The sequence below is a fragment of the Manihot esculenta genome, chromosome 3 (genome assembly GCF_001659605.2).
Source record: "Manihot esculenta cultivar AM560-2 chromosome 3, M.esculenta_v8, whole genome shotgun sequence".
Lineage (NCBI taxonomy): Eukaryota > Viridiplantae > Streptophyta > Magnoliopsida > Malpighiales > Euphorbiaceae > Manihot > Manihot esculenta.
The window spans coordinates 4,435,824-4,455,692 of record NC_035163.2 but is presented as its reverse complement, the minus strand read 5'-3'; the positions used below and the strand labels follow the sequence as shown (position 1 = coordinate 4,455,692).

The window sequence follows — 19,869 nt, the reverse complement described above, 5'->3', positions numbered from 1 at the left end:
AAATAAATAATATCATATAGGATTATTAACGATTCCTTTGATTAATTCTCTTAAGTTGTGAGTTTTCAGTTTATTGCAAAATGTTTTGTTTTTTTCTTTTTTCTTAGTAACAATAAGTTGTCAAATGTTTAATCCACCCAAATTTGCTAATTCATTTTTATTTTTAGAATTTTTTTATATTTTGTAAAATTAAATTGTTTTACTATTTTATAAAAAGTATTAAAATTAGAAGAGTACTCAGGGATTGCCCGTTTCTATAAAAACTCAAAAGCCTGCAAATCCTGGGAATTTAGATTAGTTTCTAGTTGGCTCTTCTTAAAATTGGAATTTACTAATGGGGCTCTCGCCTCTCCACAATTCCAATTAAAAAAAAAATATTGAAATTATTAATAAGTTATTTTTTGAAAGAAGAATTATAAGTAGAAAAATTACCTCCTCTCCTTTTTTTTAAAAAAAAAAATTAAAGAAAGATAATTTGATTTTTATTTTTAATGATAAACGAAAAAATTATTTAATTTTTTATTATATTTTTAAGTAAAAATTGATGAAAGAATTATTTTGAGTTTTTTACTATAAGATAAAGCACGTTTAATACCCCCTTTAAAGGTTGGTTAACGGCAAATAAACCAGAAATTGAGTGCCAAGTCCATCTTCCCTTTAATTTAGCGAGTTTTGAAGCTCTATCGTAACCCAAACAGAAAAGCCATGGCGATGAATTGCCCGAGTCACTCCCTTCAACATCATATTCAGAAACCAGGTCAGTTAACTTGATTGTTCGATATTTTATTAGAAACGCAAATATCCCATATCTTTTCTGTGGCGAAAAAGCGCTTGCCTTGTCCATTTTAGAGAATTGATAGTCTCTCTCTTTCTGTCTCATTTGATACTGACATTTTTAACTCTATGTTCAGAGTTAGATTTTTCCCTCTTTTGTTATCTATAATCATTTGCGCCCTTTCTTTTGTCTGTTTATAGCCCTCCAATTGCAGAGAGTTGTTGTAAAGAACAAACATGGTGAGAAGCTCGTTGGTTTATTACATGAAACTGGTTCTGAGCAGCTTGTTGTTGTGTGCCATGGATTTCAATCTTCCAAGGTGATAATTTATGATATGTAATACCTGAATCTCATTCGTATTTATTTGGGTTTTTCTTATATAGATGTATTTTGGCTTTTTTGGGTATCCAATTTTGCCTCATAGTTGGGACCTTCACCTCTTTCTCTTCATGTACAGGAAAGGATCCCAATGGTGAACCTTGCTGCTGCTATAGAGAAAGAAGGGATTACTGCCTTCCGCTTTGACTTTGCTGGAAATGGGTAAGCCTTTTCTTTTTACTTGTTGCAAATGCAGAGAACGTACTTTCAGGGATTGAATTCTTTAGCTTATGGGACTGCTACAGTAGATAGAATGATAGATTCTTTCAGTTTTATTGTGGCTCACTCCGTAAGAGTCTTTTTTTTTTTCAAATAGTTTTAGTACAAGATTTATTTCATCCTCCAAAAACAAGAAAGAGTACAAGATGTATTTCAGCAATTATCTTCTCTTTGCACCTTATACTTGTCTCAAGATGTGTAGTGCACTAGGATGCTTTTGCTCCTCAACTTCTATTCTGAGAATTGGTGAGGTTTGAACCTGCATAAATATGCATGATTCTATAAGTACTGAATTTTGACCAACATAAATCACTTCACAAGAATTCCAATACTGCTGGCATCGTGAAAGTTGTTATACTCTGTGTTCCAGGGAAAGTGAAGGTTCATCTCAGTATGGAAACTATTACAGAGAAGCTGATGATTTACATGCTGTAGTCCAACGTTTTCGTGAGCAAAACCGAGTGATTGTTGCAGTTATTGGGCATAGTAAAGGTCTGCTCACTGTTACGTGTTTAGTTTATATAAGAAAAGCTAATTGAAAGAAAAAGCTAAGCACTGTGTTGGGCTGCAGAAGTTTTTAAGCTTTTTTTACACTTTGTTTTGCAGCTAATACATTTAATTTAACAACCATTAATGCACCTTACTAACATCATGAATTAGGAAAGTAAATTTTAACAATTATGTCTCGTGAACTTTTGTTGGCTTCTTTAAACTGCTGATTTACAAGGAAGAGGTTAATTACAGGAGGGAATGTTGTGCTTTTGTATGCTTCAAAGTACAATGACGTCCATACAGTAGTCAATATTTCTGGCCGGTTTAATCTGAAGAGAGGCATTAAAGGGCGCTTGGGTAAAGACTTTTTACAAAGAATCAAGCAAAATGGATTCATTGATGTCAAGAATAGAAAGGGTAAGGAATAAAATTTTGATTGTGGCATGTGAAATTCATCTTTCCAAGTTCTTTTTTTCGTTAAAGCATTTGAGTTTATGGTAAAGCAGACAACCGTGGATGTTATAATATTTATCATTCGGACACATGTTATTACTTAGTATTTGATATTTTTTATTGTTAATGCATTTGTTTTTTTTATATTCTGAGCAATCTATTCAAATTTCCTTTCGTGCAGGAAAATTTAAGTATCGGGTGACTGAAGAAAGTTTGATGGATCGTCTAACTACCGATACCCATGCAGCTTGCTTATCAATTCAGCCAGAGTGCAGGTTAGAAATTGCAAACTATGTCACTTTCATGTACCCTTCGTTTTGAACAATTCTTTTTGTAAGAAAATAATTCTAATGAATCCATACAAAATCGTATATAGTTTCAATTTCTTTTAAAATGAATTTTTTAAGTAAAAAGGAATTAAATTCTTTTATTCTAAACAGGAGAATTGATTGAAAAGAAATAAATTGAATTGAATTCTTGCGAAAAATTCTCGATTCCGAAAAGAGGGTAATGTTTGTAATGTTTAGTATTTATCTTGATCATGTATCAGTCATCAAGCAGACAATTTCGTAAACATGTTTGAGATTTGTGATCTTCCTCCTCCATTGTACACATGTCATTTTACTAAGAGAAGTGGATATTTTCTTTGTTCTTTTTCTCTTCCTTTGCATTGAGCTGGGATAGTGAAATAACTCTGATATCTGAACAGTTAATGGAAGTCCCTGCTCATTTCTGCGTTCTGTTCTATGGAAGTATCAATTTCATATGCTAGTACTGATCTAATGCTGTTAATTTCAGAGTTTTAACAGTTCATGGATCGATGGATAAAATCGTACCTGTTGAAGATGCCTTGGAATTTGCCAAGTTCATATCTAACCATAAATTAAAAATAATAGAAGGAGCTGATCATGAATATACTTCACATCAGGACGAGTTAGCTTCAATAGTGCTGGATTTCTTGAGAGAGAATTTCAGTCAAGTGAAAAGCATGCCGACGGCAACCGTAGAAGGTCAGGTTTTTCGATCAAGAATATGATAATTGGATGAACCTGAGCAGCAGAATAAACAGCAATAGAAGGGTTGAAGCACTCTGAACCTGAAAATCATAGGGTAAGATAGTAGCTAAGAAATACAGGCAATAGAATATGATATTTCTCTAACAAGCACAATATAAAAATAATAAACTTTCTATTTTATTAAGGTTTATATATTATGTAAGTTAAAAATTCATATATATATATATATATTTAAATAAATAAAAAAAAATTACTATTTAGTCTCTATATTATGAAAAAATTCATTAATTTTCTATAATATAAAACATGTGTGGAGATATCTAAATGCAACACCTTGAAGATTAAAGGGAATAAAAGAGATTGGGATGAAATAACATCATCGAATTTGAAAATTAAATAAGTTTCTAGTTAGTTAGAAAATATAAATGTATACAAATATATTTTTATTCCAGCTGTACCACTATAAAAAATTTTAGGATTACCAATGGATTTTTCCGTTGGTAATCCTATAAAAATCCGTTGGTAAACGAATTACCAACGGATTACTAACGGATTACGATCCGTTGTTAAAAAGCTCATTGATAAATTTTTACCAACGGCTTTGAAGTCCGTTAGTATTACTAACGGATTTACTAACGGAATTTCCGTTAGTAATACTAACAGATTTACTTACGAATTTTAAATTTGTTAGTAATTTGAGAGAAAAAAAATTACTAACCGATTTTAAATCATCCATTAGTAAATTTATTGAAAATTTAAATACTTTTAAAATAATTATTATTTCAATTAAATAATAAATTTTATTATTAATATTATTTTTTATTACTTCAATAAGATTTAAAATTATATTATTATTATTACTAAGCTTATAATTTATGTCCAATATTTATTAGAAATATATAAAAAGTAGAAATAAGAGAAAAGTAGATTGAGAGAAAATGATAAAAAAAAGAAAGAGAAAAGAAAAAGTTATAGAAAAATAAAAATTATGAAAAAGAAGGAAGAATGAGAGTAGAGTAAAAAGATGATAGAAAAATGAGAAAAAAAGAGGAAATGATTAGAGAATAAAATAATAGAAAAAGAAAATGATAGAAAAAAAATAATATGAGAGGAAATAATATGAATGATAATTATAGAGAAAATTAAGAATAAGAGAAGAAAGGGAAGAAAATAATGGAAAGAAAATGGAGAAAGTGAAAGGAAAATTATGGAGGAAAATAAAGAAAATAATTGAAGAGGGAAGAGAATGAGATAAAAAAGGATAAGAGATGAAAGGAAAATAATAGGAAAAAAATGAGAAGAAAAAAAATGAGATAAGAAAGTGAAATGAAAGAAAGTAATAGAAAATGAAAGAAAATGAGAGAAAGGGAAAGAAAATGGAAGAAGTAAAAATAATAAAATGAATGAATGACAAAAGGAGAAAATGTGGTGTTATATTTATAAAAGCATATTACTAACGGATTTACTAACGGATTTAAATCCGTTAGTAAATTTTTTTTAAAAAAAGCGGGCTTTTTACCTCCAAAAATTACTAACGGATTTTGAAATTCGTTAATAATACTAATGGATTTACCAACAAATTCAAATCTGTTAGTAAATTTAAAAAAAAAAACCGGACTTTTTCCCTCCTAAAATTACTAATGGATTTTGAAATCCGTTCGTAATATTAACGGATTTACTAACGGATTTGAAATCTATTGGTAAAATTTTTACATAAAATTTTTTACATTAAGATTTACCAAGGAATTTTCAAATCTATTAATAAATCCGTTAAAATTACTAACGAATTTTCATCCGTCCGTTAATAATTTTCAATGTTAATTATTTTATATATTACGGATTTTAAAATCCGTTAGTAATACTAACAGATTACCAACGGATTTCAAATCTGTTGATAAATTTTTACATAAAATTTTTTATATTAAGATTTACCAACGGATTTTTAAATCCGTTAGTAAATCCGTTAAAATTACTAACGGATTTTCATTTATTAGTAAAATTCGTTGGTAAATTTTTATATTAAGATTTACCAACGGATTTTTAAATCCTATAGTAAATCCGTTAAAATTACTAACGGATTTTCATTCATTAGTAAAATTCGTTGGTAAATCACAACTTTCTTGTAGCGTACGTTACTAGAAGAATAATTTACTCTGAAATATTTTCATCTCGTGTCTTAGCTCACGTTTTGCTTATGGTATCTGAGCAATACCCAATGATACAACTCATTTTGCTTTTTTTCCTACCACTCAAACAACTTTTTCTTACCATCCAAACAACTATTTTCTACCTAAATGGCCAAATCCTCTATCAATAAAAGCTCATCCTTCTCTAGTACTGCAATCACCAACTAGTAGAATGAAGGATGCTCAACCTGCAAAACTTAGGCAACCCAAGAATGATTCTATTTACAGTGCCATTGGATGGTACTAATTACCTTGGAGCAGATCCATGGTCATTGCACTCAAGATCAAGGATAAGTTATGCTTCATCAATAGAAAATGTGAAATTCTGGATGCAGATTTAGCAACTTATATGAAATGGCTGATAGTGGATAACATGGTAATATTATGGATTCTCAACTGCCTCTCAAAAGAGCTTGCTAAGTCCTTTCTCAATGCAACCTCAGCCCACCAGTTCTGGAAAGAAATCCGAAAGAGGTTTGGTGAGAGTGGGACCTTTCCTCTTCCAATTGGAAAAGAAGATAAATACTTTTACTCAAATTAATATGTCTGCTATAGTTTTCTATAATAAACTGAAAAAACAACTATGGGATGAGTTGTCTTGCCTAAGATCCCTACTCTCTTGTAATTGCAGTCCTGCTAAAACAATGACTGAATATGATGGTGAAGATAAGTTTATGCAGTTTTTTGATAGGTCTCAATGAGAGCTATGATAATATTAAGATTCAAATACTGTTGATGGATTCCTTACCTAGCATTAACGAAGCTTATTCTATGATTTTAAGGGTTAAAAAACAAAGACTGCTTTTAACTCAGCTATGAAGTCACTCAGAAAACATATGCTGACACTGGTGCTGGAAAGAATCAGGCCAAGAAGAAGGTCATTACTAAGGAGGACAGAGAACAGAACATGCACCTATTGCAATACATGAGACCAGGCTAGAGACACAGCTTCAAAATTCATAGATACCTAAAGTGGTTCCAAGATTACGAAAGGAAAAATATTACAAGAGCAATGGTTCAGGATACTGATACCACTGGACATTTAGAACAGGAAAGAAATGAAGCAAGATGGGCTAGTTATGGACCTAAATATCATGTTGCATAGTCAAGAGGAGATTCTAAAGTATATGAAGGGCCAAAATCAGAATGCAAACATCAATGAAGCAAGCTTTGTCGCTTGGAATGACTATGCAGGTGATAAATCTTTTTTTTTTCCTTTTCACTTTATTAGAACTGTAAATCATGACAAGGGAATTTGGATAATAGACACAGGAGCTTCGACACGTATGTATAATGACTTGAATCTATTTTTACAACCATTAAAATTAACTAAAACAAACATGATCACCTTCCCATGTGGAAATACCAAATCAGTAACTCATTCTGGCCTTTTAAATCCAAAACTTCACTTGATAGAGGCACTATATACACCAATTTTCAATTTCAATTTATTATCTGTTAGCAAGCTAGCCAATATATTTTCTATTATTGTCTAGTTTTTTTTTTCACTCACTGCAGTTTTTAGGACCTAATAACTAATGAGATTGTGGCTGCTGGAAGCATGCATGAAGGGTTATACAGATTGGATAAAGAAGTTAAATATAGCTATAATAAAGTTAATCAAGTTGTCAGCAACTTACAAACAGTACTTTGGCATTCAAGATTGAGGCATCTGTCCAGTACCAAACTTACCCATCTACCTACTGGTGTAAAGCATAATGCCTATGAGTATGATATTTTCCCTTTGGCAAAACAGTAGAGACTTTGTTTTACTAAAAGCAAAATTAATACTAATAAAGTATTTCACTTTATACACATTGATCTTTAGGATCCACTCCATCTCACATTCCACCTGCTCAAAATCCTACACCTCATACTGATCATCCTTCACCTTAAATTGACCTACCCATTGACTCTTATCTTCACTCGGCCTCCTAATTCAGCCTGCCCCAATCAGGAAAAGCACCAAATCAACACAAAGCCAAGATGGCTGGAAGACTTTATAGTTAGCACTTATAATGCATCCAGTACTGAAAGCACATTGCCACATAATGAGACTATATTGCTCTTACGTCCTAACCTTTCACACATCACCTTGCACAAGTCCTACATAGATTTTATAGTTGTTGTGTCAATTACTAAAGAACCTAAGTCTTATTTACAGGCTAAAGAGGATAGAACTTGGGTAAAGGTTATGGAAGGCTGAATTACATGTCCTTGAACTAAATAATACATGGATTCTCGCTCAATTACCTGCAGGAAATAAGGCTATAGAGTCCAAATAGGTGTTTAGAGTAAAATTCTAATTAAATGGAATGATAGACAAGTACAAGGCAGGGTTAGTTGCCAAAGGATACAACTAAAAATCAGGAATTCATTTTCATGATGTTTCTCAGGCTAAAGTTAGTCACTGCCAGAATATTTGTTATTATTGCTATTGTTTTAAATGGCGTATCCACTGATTAATTAGACATTAACAATACCTAATTACATGGGCATTCTGATGAAGATGGTTATATGCAACCACCGGAGAGATACACTAAGGCTAAAGAAGGACAAGAGTGAAAATTAAACAGAAATCTCTATGGCTGAAGCAAGCCGGACGACAAGGAAATAAAAAACTTACTGCTTGTCTAATTGCTTATAGGTTCACCCAATCCCCTTTTGATCACTGCTTATTTACTAAAGGTTCCTAACAACGTTTTCTAGCCCTTATTGTTTATGTGGATGACGTACATCACTGGAGCTTGTGATCAAGATATTCTAAATGTAAAGCAATTCCTGAATGCTAAATTCACTATAAAAGACCTGGGATATCTACACTGCTTTCTTGGTATTGAGGTAGCCAAATCTGTTACTAAGACCATCTCGAGCCAATATAGAAATATGTCAAAGACATCCTACAAGATGCAGGATTGGCAGAAAACAAATCTGTTTCAACCCCTCTCTTTAAAGGTCTGAAACTTACAGCTAAAGATGGTAGTCTCTGACTTGATGTTCGCCACCAATGGTGGCGAACATTGGTAGTCGTGGGTCAATGCTTGGTGGCGAACATTGGTAGTCGTGGGTCAATGCTTCGTCAGAGATTCCTGACGAAGCATTAAAAGAGTTCGACACTGTTTCTTCACATGCACAGCCAGGAGACTTGGCTTAAGCCAAAGTCTCCTTCTTCTTCTCTTTCCCCCTTCAAAATTTTTTATCCTCCTTCTCCTCTGCGCAGCTTCCTTCCTTCCTTCTCTTCTCTCTCTCCACAGTTTGCCGGAAGCCTTCATCTCCAGCGCAAATCTTCTTCTCCAGCGCAAATAATCTCCTTCCACCAGGTTTTTCTTTAAACTTTTTTTTTTTAAATATGCATATATAATTTTCTCACTTAATATATAAAAAATAAAAGCAAAAAATGAAATATTAAATTTTAATAAAAAAATAGAAGTTTTTATATAATTATTAGAAATTATTATTAGAAATAAAAGCAAACAATAAAAGCAAAAAATATTGTTAATATAAGTTGTTATATAAATATTAGAAATTTAAAAATAGTTAAATTTAATAAATTAAAAAGTTAATTTTTTTAATGAGTTAATATTTTAGTTATAATAATTTTTGTTATAAATATAATAATTTAATTTTATATTTAAGTTATTGTAAATATTGTTTAATATATAATAAAATTAAAAATTTTTAAAATAAATAGTAATTAAGAAAATAAAAAGAAATAATTTTTTTTATAAATATAATAATTTTATTATTGAAAATTTTTCATCCGTAATAATGTTTTATTATTTTATTTTTATAATATAATAATAAATAAATTATATAGTATTAATTTTATGTAATGTTTAAGTTTTTGTAAATATTTTTTAATATATAATAAAATTTAATATTTTTTAAATAAATAATAATTAAGAAAATAAAAAGAAATAATTTGTTTATAAATGTAATAATATTATTTTTGAAAAATTTCATCCGTAATAATGTTTTATTATTTTAAAATTATTATTTATTTTATTTTTATATTATAATAATAAATAAATTATATAATAGTAATTTTATTATATGTTTCAGTTTTTGTAAATATTTCTGAATATCAAATAAAATTTAATATTTTTTTAAAAAGTATTATTTAAAAGAAAAAAATATAAAATTTTTAAAAAAATATATATAGGGGTGAGCAGTATTCGGTTTAAACCGAAATAACCGACCGAACTGATTAATTTTGAAAATTTGGTTCGGTTTTATTTTTTATTCGATTCGGTTCGGTTTTAATTTTTTAAAAAATCGGTGATTTCGGTTCGGTTCGATTTTAGATTCAAAAATTTCGATTAAATCGAACCGAACCGAAATCACCAATACTACGTCGTTTTCAGCAGTTTCTTTGTTTGCCCTAGATTTAAAAGTCATCTCATCGTTCTCGTCTGCCACATTCCACACACAGTCACGCACGCATTCACGCCGTCCCCCTTCCAGATTCCACGCCACCTGTGCTTCCATCCATCCACCACTTCTAGCAGCGCTTTCACCGTCCAACCTCCACTCTCTTTCCGGCGACATTAACTGATTGACCATTGTCGGGTAACTCGGCTTGTACGTTGCGGCTGCGTGACCCAGCGACTCGACACCTCCTTGCCTCATACCTCCGGCTGCGTGACCCTGTGACGCCGACTCCTCCTTGCCTCATTCCTCTCTTCCCGACGACATTGATTGATTGACCATCGTTGGGTAACTCAGCTTGTACGTTGCGGCTGCGTGACCCAGCGACGCGACTCCTCCTTGCCTCATTCCTCTGGCTGCGTGACCCAGCGACGCTGACTCCTCCTTGCCTCATTCCTCCGACGCTCTCTAGTCTCTCTTTCCGTGCAATCGTCGGCGCCGCATCGGCCATCGCCTGTCGCTGTCGTGTGCTGAATCAGATCGGTTCGAAATCGAGATAACTGAACTTAAAAATCCCATTTCAAAAAAGAAAAGGTTAAAAATCGGTTTAATCGATTGAACCGACCGAATCGAATCGAATCAGATCGATTCGGTTCGATTCGATTATCCCTCTTATTCGATTTGGTTTGGTTTTTATAAAGTTATTCAATTCAGTTTTCGGTTATTTCGATTCGGTTCGATTTTGAATCGAACCGACCGAATACTCACCCCTAAATATATATATATATTTTTAAATTATGTAATCCGATTGATTTTTTATTATTGTTTAAATATAACTTTAATTTTTGTATTATAATATTATGTAAATTGATTAGAAATAATTTTAATTTTTGTTTAAGTTATTTTAAATAATTGTTAATATGTAATGAAATTTAATATTTCTAAATGAATATAATTAAAAATGTAATAAAATTTAATAGTTATTTAATTGTAAAATTAAAATATTAAAAAAATATTATGTATTGTTTTATTTTTAAATTTGTAACGTACTATTAAATTTATTCTTAGTTATGAATAAAATTTTGTTGTGATTTTAGGATGAAATATTGGTGTGATAGAATATTTATTGAGATTTTTAATAGAATATTTGTTGTGATTTTTAGATAGAGTATTTTTGAAGTAGTTATATTTGTTGTGATTTTTGGGTATAATATGTGTAGAATATGTATGTTATTGTAGTGTTAAATTATGTACATTTGTCTATGAATAAATGATGTTTGAATATTGTAAGTGATTTTAAAAATTGTTCAGTTGGTGAATGTGTATTAGTATAACATTTTATTGTGGTGTGAATTTGCATAATTAGATATAGAAGAAAGGCGCAACCGTCGTGACCGACGTGATTATATTTTACCTGGTCCCAATGATCTATCGTTGCTATATGGACAAGCCGAACATAGGTCTGAGGCTATATGGCAACAAAATATAGAAAGTGGGGCAATAGGTTGTAGAAGAACGGGTACAATTTTACATTTAAATGAAATTTCATATCAAATAATACCTCACCTGCGGCGGTCAGGTTTTTATGGTGTAATCCAGTTAGGTTTTTTTGCATTAGATTGGCATTTAATTATGGCTCTCGTTGAGAGGTGGCGACCAGAGACGCATACATTTATATTTCCTGAAGGAGAAATGACTATAAACCTTCAGGATGTAGGGCTAATAACCGGGTTGCCTGTCAATGGTGCAGCTGTTACAGGCCGATCACGCCACCATTGGCCTTCAGTTTGTGAGGCGTTATTAGGTGTCTTTCCACCTAATAATGCCATTAGAGGGTGCTATCTGAAAATAAGCTGGCTTGCTGAGGAATTTAGTCAACTTCCCGATGATGCTGATGAGGAAGTTGTTCATAGGTTTGCAAGAACATACATTATGAGGGTGATTGGATCCATATTTGGTGATACATCTGCGTCGTGGGTGAACTTAATGTTTCTACCTTTGTTAGCCGATCTTGAGGACGCTGGTAGTTATAGCTGGGGTTGGGCATGTCTGGCATGGTTGTATAGACAGTTATGTAAGGCGATAAATCCTGAAGTTATACAGATGTTTGGTCCCTTATTTATAGTTCAGATATGGGCATGGGACCGGATCACAGCAGTATCGCCGGCACTGTCAGACAAAGCACCACATCATGATGTTCCACTAGGCAGCAGATATGTGATATTATATAATTGTTAAATTTTATTTCAGATTTAATATTTAAATAAATATTTACTAATACAATTTATTGTGCAGGTGGAGTAATGCCAGACATATTACGGAGGTAGTCAACCACATACTCGTGAAGCTGCGTTATCAGCTTGATAGATTATTACCCGAGCAAGTACTAATATTAATAAATGAACTAATATTATGAACCTACATTAATTATTGCATAACAATTGAATGTTCATTGCAGGTAATTTGGGAGTCGTACACTGATGCCCTGATTCAGTCGCTACCCGAATATTGTCACCAAGGACGGGATATTTGGAGGGGTGTTGTCTCACTTATCTGCTTCCATATTGTGGAGTGGCATCAGCCGAATCGGGTCATGCGACAGTTTGAGATGCAGCAGCATATTCCTGCTGAACCTCATCAGTCTGCTGCACTACACGATGTTGATTTGCGTAAAAGCGACACGAGCTGGGCAGAAGTGCACTCTCATTGGATCGCGCATATTATTCTAGTAGTTAATGCTAACCATAATCGGCAAATAAATCAACTTTCCACCCATGTGATTCATATTTATATATTTAACTGAATTTTTTACAATATCTATCTACTTGGTGCCCCACCCATACAAGTTTTCTTATTGTGCCCCACTCTGCCACATATTGAGCAATGGACTCTCGAGGTTTCATTTATTTTGTTTGACCTCCAATCCATCTCATTACGTATTCGAGAAGATCTAGGCCGTTCCTTCTTTCTAATTCTAGAAATGTCAGGCATATGAGGAAGTCCATCTGCTGGAGGCCAATAGTCAGGGTGTCTAAGAGGATGAAAAGTGTACGCGTAACATTGTATGGTACGATCCAATTTATAATACTCAGATACAAACTGTTCGTAGTCAATTGAATGTGACATGCATGCGGCAATTGCATGTGAACATGATATCCTCATCTCCTGAAATTTGCCACATGTGCATGTTTGATCCATGAGTTTGACCACTTGTTTTTGCCTACCTTTTGCAGTAATTATTTCGCAAACTATGGTCTGACTGTTGAACCGTCTAACTCTATGTCCATTCGCCTTAATGGCATTAGCACGCAGAGTTTTACTGCAAGACTGACTGAAAACATAGCCCTTACTTTGTTGCTCCAAAAAAGTTGTCCTCCGCGTATCAAAATAATGAATACACTGGAAAAATATTTTCTCAACCATTGCCGTTATAGGCAACGCCCTAAATCCTTTCATCATACCATTCAGGGATTCAGCCATGTTTGTTGTCATCACGCCATACCTCTGTCCACCATCGTGTGATCTTGTCCACTTCTCTAAATTTATCTTAATTGCCTAATCGTATGATTCAGGGTGCACCTCCCGAATATTGTTCATTGCCTTGTAAAACTTTCTTTTCTAATTTTCATTCTCTGATATAAAGGACAAGTTCATAAAAGTAAAATTAGCATAAGTAAGATGTGACATTAAATTTTAAAAATTATGCATACTTCGTATTGAAACATGAAACATACCTGCCTTGCGCAACGCTTCCTTTATTGCTGCATTTTTGAATGTCTTATTATAATTATTCAAAACATGTCTGATGCAGTAATGATGATCACCAGCTGGAGGTTGCCACCAATATTTCTGCATCGCCTTCAAAATTCCAGCATGTCGATCTGAAATTACACACAAATCTTCTCAGTTTGTCACAAAGATCCTTAAGCAATCCATAAACCATAACCAATTGTCCCCGTCCTCCTTATCTACAATGGCAAAAGCTAATGGAAATAGTTGATTATTTCCATCAAGTGCGGTTGCACACAGTATACACCTGGTGTATTTTTCGTATAAGAATGTCCCATCGATTGAGATAACAGGTCGGCAATGTTTAAATCCCTCAATCGATTGCTTAAAAGCCCAAAACATACGATCAAATACACAACACATCGGATTTAATCGCTCATTTATCCAATGTGGATTATCTTCAATCATGTATACTGTTTATGGGTTAAAATGATGAAGAGCAGTCATGAATCTACGCAAATGACTGTATGATTCATCCCAACCCCCATAAAGCCTTGCAATTGCCTTCTGCTTAGCTTTTCATATTTTCTGATAAGACGGCTCGTATCCATATTTATCCCGCACTTCAGCTTGTAGGGCAGCAATTTTTATATCGGGCTGCTGTTCAATTAATGCAAAAATGAATGAAAAAATAAAATTTTCATCCAATTGGCTATGGTTTTTTGTCACCTGAGGATTCGTACATGTGTGTGGTCCACTGTATCTCGTAATCTTCCATACATCCTCTCCTTCTTTCTTGGATGCTCGAAACCTCCATACACACCCACTGTCTTTGTCTTTACACTTTATAGAATAAGTCTTCTCTCTTGTTTCATGATAACAAAATTGATGATGATGTCTTGGATGATATTCTTTTGCAGCCACTGCATCTCTCGAAGAAAATATCATCTCAACTGAAAACTCTTTAGAAGGATCCCAAAAGGAACGACCTTCTAGCCTATCATAAGGATCCACGCTCAGCAAATCGAAGTCTATTTCTGCGTATGGGGGAGGATGAACAACAGGCACAATAGGATTAGGAAATTGTGTGTTGTAATATCGAGACTCACTCCCACGATCCTCCTGACCATTGTCATCATCATCATCCTCAGTAGACATCCATGAATCATCGTCATCATCATCGTCATCTTCATCCTCATCCTCGTTCTCATTCTCTACTGTATCAGATAAATTAATTGACGGCCCTGCAAGACTATCAGATAAACCATAATCATCAACTACATTTTGCTCTTCACATGGTTCATCATTGGATTCCACAGCAGTTCCAGATGGATCAATATCAGCATCCCCATTTGTAGTATCAACATAACGAAGTATCTTAACATATATATCAATACTAGGTATACCACCAATTTGATATAAGTAATTAAACATACTAGATATATCATTTTCACCCCATATCTCCATACATTCAAATTTCAAGGATCCATCCACAATTATAGGCTTTCTAAAACTAATTGTCTCTATAAATTCATTATTCCCGGATATTCCAATTACACGAGCAATTTTACTAACCAGTTGATTAAAACTTATCTGTTTACCAATTGGAATAATCTTTGAAAACACCTCCATCATAATCGTAACCATTACAACTATTTATAATATTACCATCCCAATGAATATTAGCATATGCAGGAACCGCCATTTATCTGATAAAAAAAATTAGATTAATAAATAATTTCATCTTAATTTACTATATACTTAAAAAAAATAAAAATTTAGAATATAAAATATTTAAAACTTACCTGTGTTTCTTTTTTTGTAGTCGAATCAATAAGAGCAGATACAATAATTTGGGAAAATTTGTAAAGGGGAATAAATAATTTATAAAAACGTAATTTGTTGAGATATAATGCAGATTTTGAGTAGTTTATAGAGTAATGGACGGAGTAATTTGTAGAGAAATGAAAAAGGAACAGACTAAAGGGATTTATAGAGTGGTGTATTATAGAATAATTTTTAGAGGAAGCAGAGAGCAGAGAGTAGAGAGCAGAGAACTAAAGGGATTTATATAGTGGTGTATTATAGAATAATTTTTAGAGGAAGCAGAGAGTAGAGAGCAGAGAGCAGTGTGATCTACGATGGGTGAGCCATGGATAATTTATAGGAGGGGCAGGGAGTAGCCGTTGGCTAGTTCGGCAGTGATGGTGCCGAACTAGCCGTTGGAATTGATGGCCATAGTGAAATTTCAGTGCCGAACTAGCCGTTAGGATTTATTATCCCCGATGCCCACGGACCGCACAGTGGTCTAGCAGCTTTAATCACCTCTTCGGCACTTATAGTGCCGAAGAGATGAGAGCAATTTTTCAAATCATGCAAAAATTAAAATATATTTTTAAAATCATGCAGGATTCGAAAATATTTTCGGATCCTGTGTGTCAACGAACATACTGCCGAACCCACTAGTTCTCCACCAATAGTGGCGAATAAATAAGAGTTCGACACCTTTTTGGTGGGGCTTGTTCGGCACTCATAGTGACGAACAAGCTCAGCAGTGCCACTGGAGCAGTCCCGTGGCTTCCAGCGTGGCTTGTTCGGCACCTTGGGTGCCGAAAAAGTCACACAATCACCTCTTCGGTACTATAAGTGCCGAAGAGGTGATTAAAGCTGCTGGACCACTGTGCGGTCCGTGGGCACCGGGGATAATAAATCCCAACGGCTAGTTCGACACTATCAGTGCCGAACTAGCCAACAATTTTCACTGCGGCCATCAATTCCAACGGCTAGTTCGGCACCATCACTGCCGAACTAGCCAACAGCTACTCCCCGCCCCTCCTATAAATTATCCATGGCTCACCCATCGTAGATCACACTGCTCTCTGCTCTCTACTCTCTGCTCTCTGCTTCCTCTAAAAATTATTCTATAATACACCACTCTATAAATCCCTTTAGTTCTCTGCTCTCTGCTTCCTCCAAAAATTATTCTATAGTACACCACTCTATAAATCCCTTCGTCTGTTCCTTTTTCATTTCTCTACAAATTACTCCGTCCATTACTCTATAAACTACTCAAAATCTGCATTATATCTTAACAAATTGCGTTTTATAAATTATTTATTCCCATTTACAAATTTTTCCAAATTATTGTATCTGCTCTTATTGATTCGACTACAAAAAAAAAACACAAGTAAGTTTTAAATATTTTATATTCTAAATTTTTATTTTTTTTAAGTATATAGTAAATTAAGATGAAATTATTTATTAATCTAATTTTTTTTATTAGATAAATGGCGGTTCCTGCATATACTAATATTCATTGGGATGGTAATATTATAAATAGTTGTAATGGTTACAATTATGATGGAGGTTTTTCAAAGATTATTCCAATTGGTAAACAGATAAGTTTTAATCAACTGGTTGGTAAAATTGCTCGTGTAATTGGAATATCCGGGAATAATGAATTTATAGAGACAATTAGTTTTAGAAAGCCTATAATTGTGGATGGATCCTTGAAATTTGAATGTATGGAGATATGGGGTGAAGATGATATATCTAGTATGTTTAATTACTTATATCAAATTGGTGGTATACCTGGTATTGAAATATATGTTAAGATACTTCGTTATGTTGATACTACAAATGAGGATGCTGATATTGATCCATCTGGAACTGCTGTGGAATCAAATAATGAACCATGTGAAGAGCAAAATGTAGTTGATGATTATGGTTTATCTGATAGTCTTGCAGGGCCGTCAATTAATTTATCTGATACAGTAGAAAATGAGAACGAGGATGAGGACGAAGATGACGATGACGATGACGATGACAATGATTCATGGATGTCTACTGAGGATGATGATGATGACAATGGTCAGGAGGATCGTGGAAGTGAGTCTCGATATTACAACACACAATTTCCTAATCCTATTGTGCCTGTTGTTCATCCTCCCCCATACGCAGAAATAGACTTCGATTTGCTGAGGGTAGATCCTTATGATAGGCCAGAAGGTCGTTCCTTTTGGGATCTTTCTAAAGAGTTTTCAGTTGGGATGATATTTTCTTCGAGAGATGCAGTGGCTGCGGCTGCAAAAGAATATCATCTAAGACATCATCATCAATTTTGTTATCATGAAACAAAAGAGAAGACTTATTCTATAAAGTGTAAAGACAAAGACAGTGGGTGTGCATGGAGGCTTCGAGCATCCAAGAAAGAAGGAGAGGATGTATGGAAGATTACGAGATACAGTGGACCACACACATGTACGAATCCTCAGGTGACAAAAAACCATAGCCAATTGGATGAAAATTTTATTTGTTCATTCATTTTTGCATTAATTGAACAGCAGCCCGATATAAAAATTGCTGCCCTACAAGCTGAAGTGCGGGATAAATATGGATATGAGCCGTCTTATCAGAAAACATGGAAAGCTAAGCAGAAGGCAATTGCAAGGCTTTATGGGGGTTGGGATGAATCATACAGTCGTTTGCGTAGATTCATGACTGCTCTTCATCATTTTAACCCAGAAACAGTATACATGATTGAAGATAATCCACATTGGATAAATGAGCAATTAAATCCGATGTGTTGTGTATTTGACCGTATGTTTTGGGCTTTTAAGCAATCGATTGAGGGATTTAAACATTGCCGACCTGTTATCTCAATCGATGGGACATTCTTATACGAAAAATACACCGAGTGTATACTGTGTGCAACCGCACTTGATGGAAATAATCAACTATTTCCATTAGCTGCCATTGTAGATAAGGAGGACGGGGACAATTGGTCATGGTTTATGGATTGTTTAAGGATCTTTGTGACAAACCGAGAAGATTTGTTTGTAATTTCATATCGACATGCTGGAATTTTGAAGGCGATGCAGAAAGATTGGTGGCAACCTCCAGCTGGTCATCATCGTTACTGCATCAGACATGTTTTGAATAATTATAATAAGACATTCAAAAATGCAGCAATAAAGGAAGCGTTGCGCAAGGCATGTATGTTTCATGTTTCAATACGAAGTATGCATAATTTTTAAAATTTAACATCACATCTTACTTATGCTAATTTTACTTTTATGAACTTGTCCTTTATATCAGCGAATGAAAATCAGAAAAGAAAGTTTTACGAGGCAATGAACAATATTCGGGAGGTGCACCCTGAATCATACGATTAGGCAATTAAGATAAATTTAGAGAAGTGGACAAGATCACACGATGGTGGATAGAGGTATGGCGTGATGACAACAAACATGGCTGAATCCCTGAATGGCATGATGAAAGGATTTAGGGCGTTGCCTATAACGGCAATGGTTGAGAAAATATTTTTCCAGTGTGTTCATTATTTTGATACGCGAAGGACAACTTTTTTGGAGCAACAAAGTAAGGGCTATGTTTTCAGTCAGTCTTGCAGTGAAACTCTGCGTGCTAATGCCATTAAGGCGAATGGACATAGAGTTAGACGGTTCAACAGTCAGACCATGGTTTGCGAAATAATTACTGCAAATGGTAGGCAAAAATAAGTGGTCAAACTCATGGATCAAACATGCACATGTGGCAAATTTTAGGAGATGAGGATACCATGTTCACATGCAATTGCCGCATGCATGTCACATTCAATTGACTACGAACAGTTTGTATCTGAGTATTATAAATTGGATCGTACCATACAATGTTACGCGTACACTTTCCATCCTCTTGGACACCCTAACTATTGGCCTCCAGCAGATGGACTCTCTCATGTGCCTGACATTTTTAGAATTAGAAAGAAGGGACGGCCTAGATCTTCTCGAATACGTAATAAGATGGACTGGAGGTCAAACAAAATAAATGAAACCTCGAGAGTCAATTGCTCAATATGTGGCAGAGTGGGGCACAATAAGAAAACTTGTATGGGTGGGGCACCAAGTAGATAGATATTGTAAAAAATTCAGTTAAATATATAAATATGAATCACATGGGTGGAAAGCTGATTTATTTGCCGATTATGGTTAGCATTAACTACTAGAATAATATGCACGATCCAATGAGAGTGCACTTCTGCCCAAGTCGTGTCGCTTTTACGCAAATCAACATCGTGTAGTGCAGCAGACTGATGAGGTTTAGCAGGAATATGCTGCTGCATCCCAAACTGTCGCATGACCCGATTCGGCTGATGCCACTCCACAATATGGAAGCAGATAAGTGGGACAACACCCCTCCAAATGTCCCGTCCTTGGCGACAATATTCGGGTAGCGACTGAATCAGGGCATCAGT

At 34.1% G+C, this 19,869-nt stretch overlaps 4 protein-coding genes across 6 annotated transcripts; 3 read left to right on the top strand and 1 right to left on the bottom strand.

The window, feature by feature from the left end:
- Positions 1-615: 615 nt before the first annotated feature.
- On the top strand, positions 616-8,907 carry LOC110610547. Of its 3 annotated transcripts, XR_002487234.2 has the most exons (8): positions 616-757; positions 976-1,094; positions 1,233-1,315; positions 1,743-1,864; positions 2,117-2,281; positions 2,499-2,592; positions 3,116-3,427; positions 6,302-8,497. XR_002487234.2 is itself a non-coding variant. In XM_021750520.2 (7 exons), exons 1-7 carry the CDS (start codon positions 706-708, stop codon positions 6,336-6,338), a joined length of 672 nt encoding a protein of 223 aa, XP_021606212.1. In that variant the 5' UTR covers positions 616-705; the 3' UTR covers positions 6,339-8,907. The 3 variants fall into 3 exon arrangements, 2 of the variants coding, with proteins under 2 accessions (XP_021606212.1, XP_021606211.1); XM_021750520.2 differs by lacking the exon at positions 3,116-3,427 and having other exon boundaries at positions 6,302-8,907; XM_021750519.2 differs by lacking the exon at positions 6,302-8,497 and having other exon boundaries at positions 3,116-3,523.
- LOC122723174 (serine/threonine-protein phosphatase 7 long form homolog) lies at positions 6,578-13,018 on the top strand. The gene is made up of 2 exons (XM_043954509.1): positions 6,578-6,713; positions 11,254-13,018. Exons 1-2 carry the CDS (start codon positions 6,578-6,580, stop codon positions 12,123-12,125), a joined length of 1,008 nt encoding a protein of 335 aa, XP_043810444.1. The 3' UTR covers positions 12,126-13,018.
- A 487-nt stretch (positions 13,019-13,505) lies between these two features.
- On the bottom strand, positions 13,506-15,263 carry LOC110611110. Its single transcript, XM_021751243.1, has 4 exons — positions 14,835-15,263; positions 14,360-14,738; positions 13,622-13,768; positions 13,506-13,519 (listed from the first exon to the last, which is right to left on the bottom strand). Exons 1-4 carry the CDS (start codon positions 15,261-15,263, stop codon positions 13,506-13,508), a joined length of 969 nt encoding a protein of 322 aa, XP_021606935.1.
- A 1,640-nt stretch (positions 15,264-16,903) lies between these two features.
- LOC110611109 lies at positions 16,904-18,790 on the top strand. The gene is made up of 2 exons (XM_021751242.1): positions 16,904-18,611; positions 18,714-18,790. Exons 1-2 carry the CDS (start codon positions 16,904-16,906, stop codon positions 18,788-18,790), a joined length of 1,785 nt encoding a protein of 594 aa, XP_021606934.1.
- The last annotated feature ends 1,079 nt before the right edge of the window (positions 18,791-19,869 follow it).

Coding starts and splice junctions, on each gene's coding strand:
- LOC110610547 (XM_021750519.2), top strand. CDS start 706: ATGGCGATGAATTGCCCGAGTCACTCCCTTCAACATCATATTCAGAAA. Junction 1,095..1,232: donor ATGGATTTCAATCTTCCAAG/GTGATAATTTAT, acceptor CTTCATGTACAG/GAAAGGATCCCAATGGTGAA. Junction 2,282..2,498: donor TGATGTCAAGAATAGAAAGG/GTAAGGAATAAA, acceptor CCTTTCGTGCAG/GAAAATTTAAGTATCGGGTG.
- LOC122723174 (XM_043954509.1), top strand. CDS start 6,578: ATGAAGCAAGATGGGCTAGTTATGGACCTAAATATCATGTTGCATAGT. Junction 6,714..11,253: donor CGCTTGGAATGACTATGCAG/GTGATAAATCTT, acceptor TTGCATAATTAG/ATATAGAAGAAAGGCGCAAC.
- LOC110611110 (XM_021751243.1), bottom strand. CDS start 15,263: ATGGTTACGATTATGATGGAGGTGTTTTCAAAGATTATTCCAATTGGT. Junction 14,739..14,834: donor CAATTAATTTATCTGATACA/GTAGAGAATGAG, acceptor GACAATGGTCAG/GAGGATCGTGGGAGTGAGTC. Junction 13,769..14,359: donor ATACAGTGGACCACACACAT/GTACGAATCCTC, acceptor GTGTAATTTCAG/ATCGACATGCTGGAATTTTG.
- LOC110611109 (XM_021751242.1), top strand. CDS start 16,904: ATGGCGGTTCCTGCATATACTAATATTCATTGGGATGGTAATATTATA. Junction 18,612..18,713: donor GGAAGCGTTGCGCAAGGCAT/GTATGTTTCATG, acceptor CCTTTATATCAG/CGAATGAAAATCAGAAAAGA.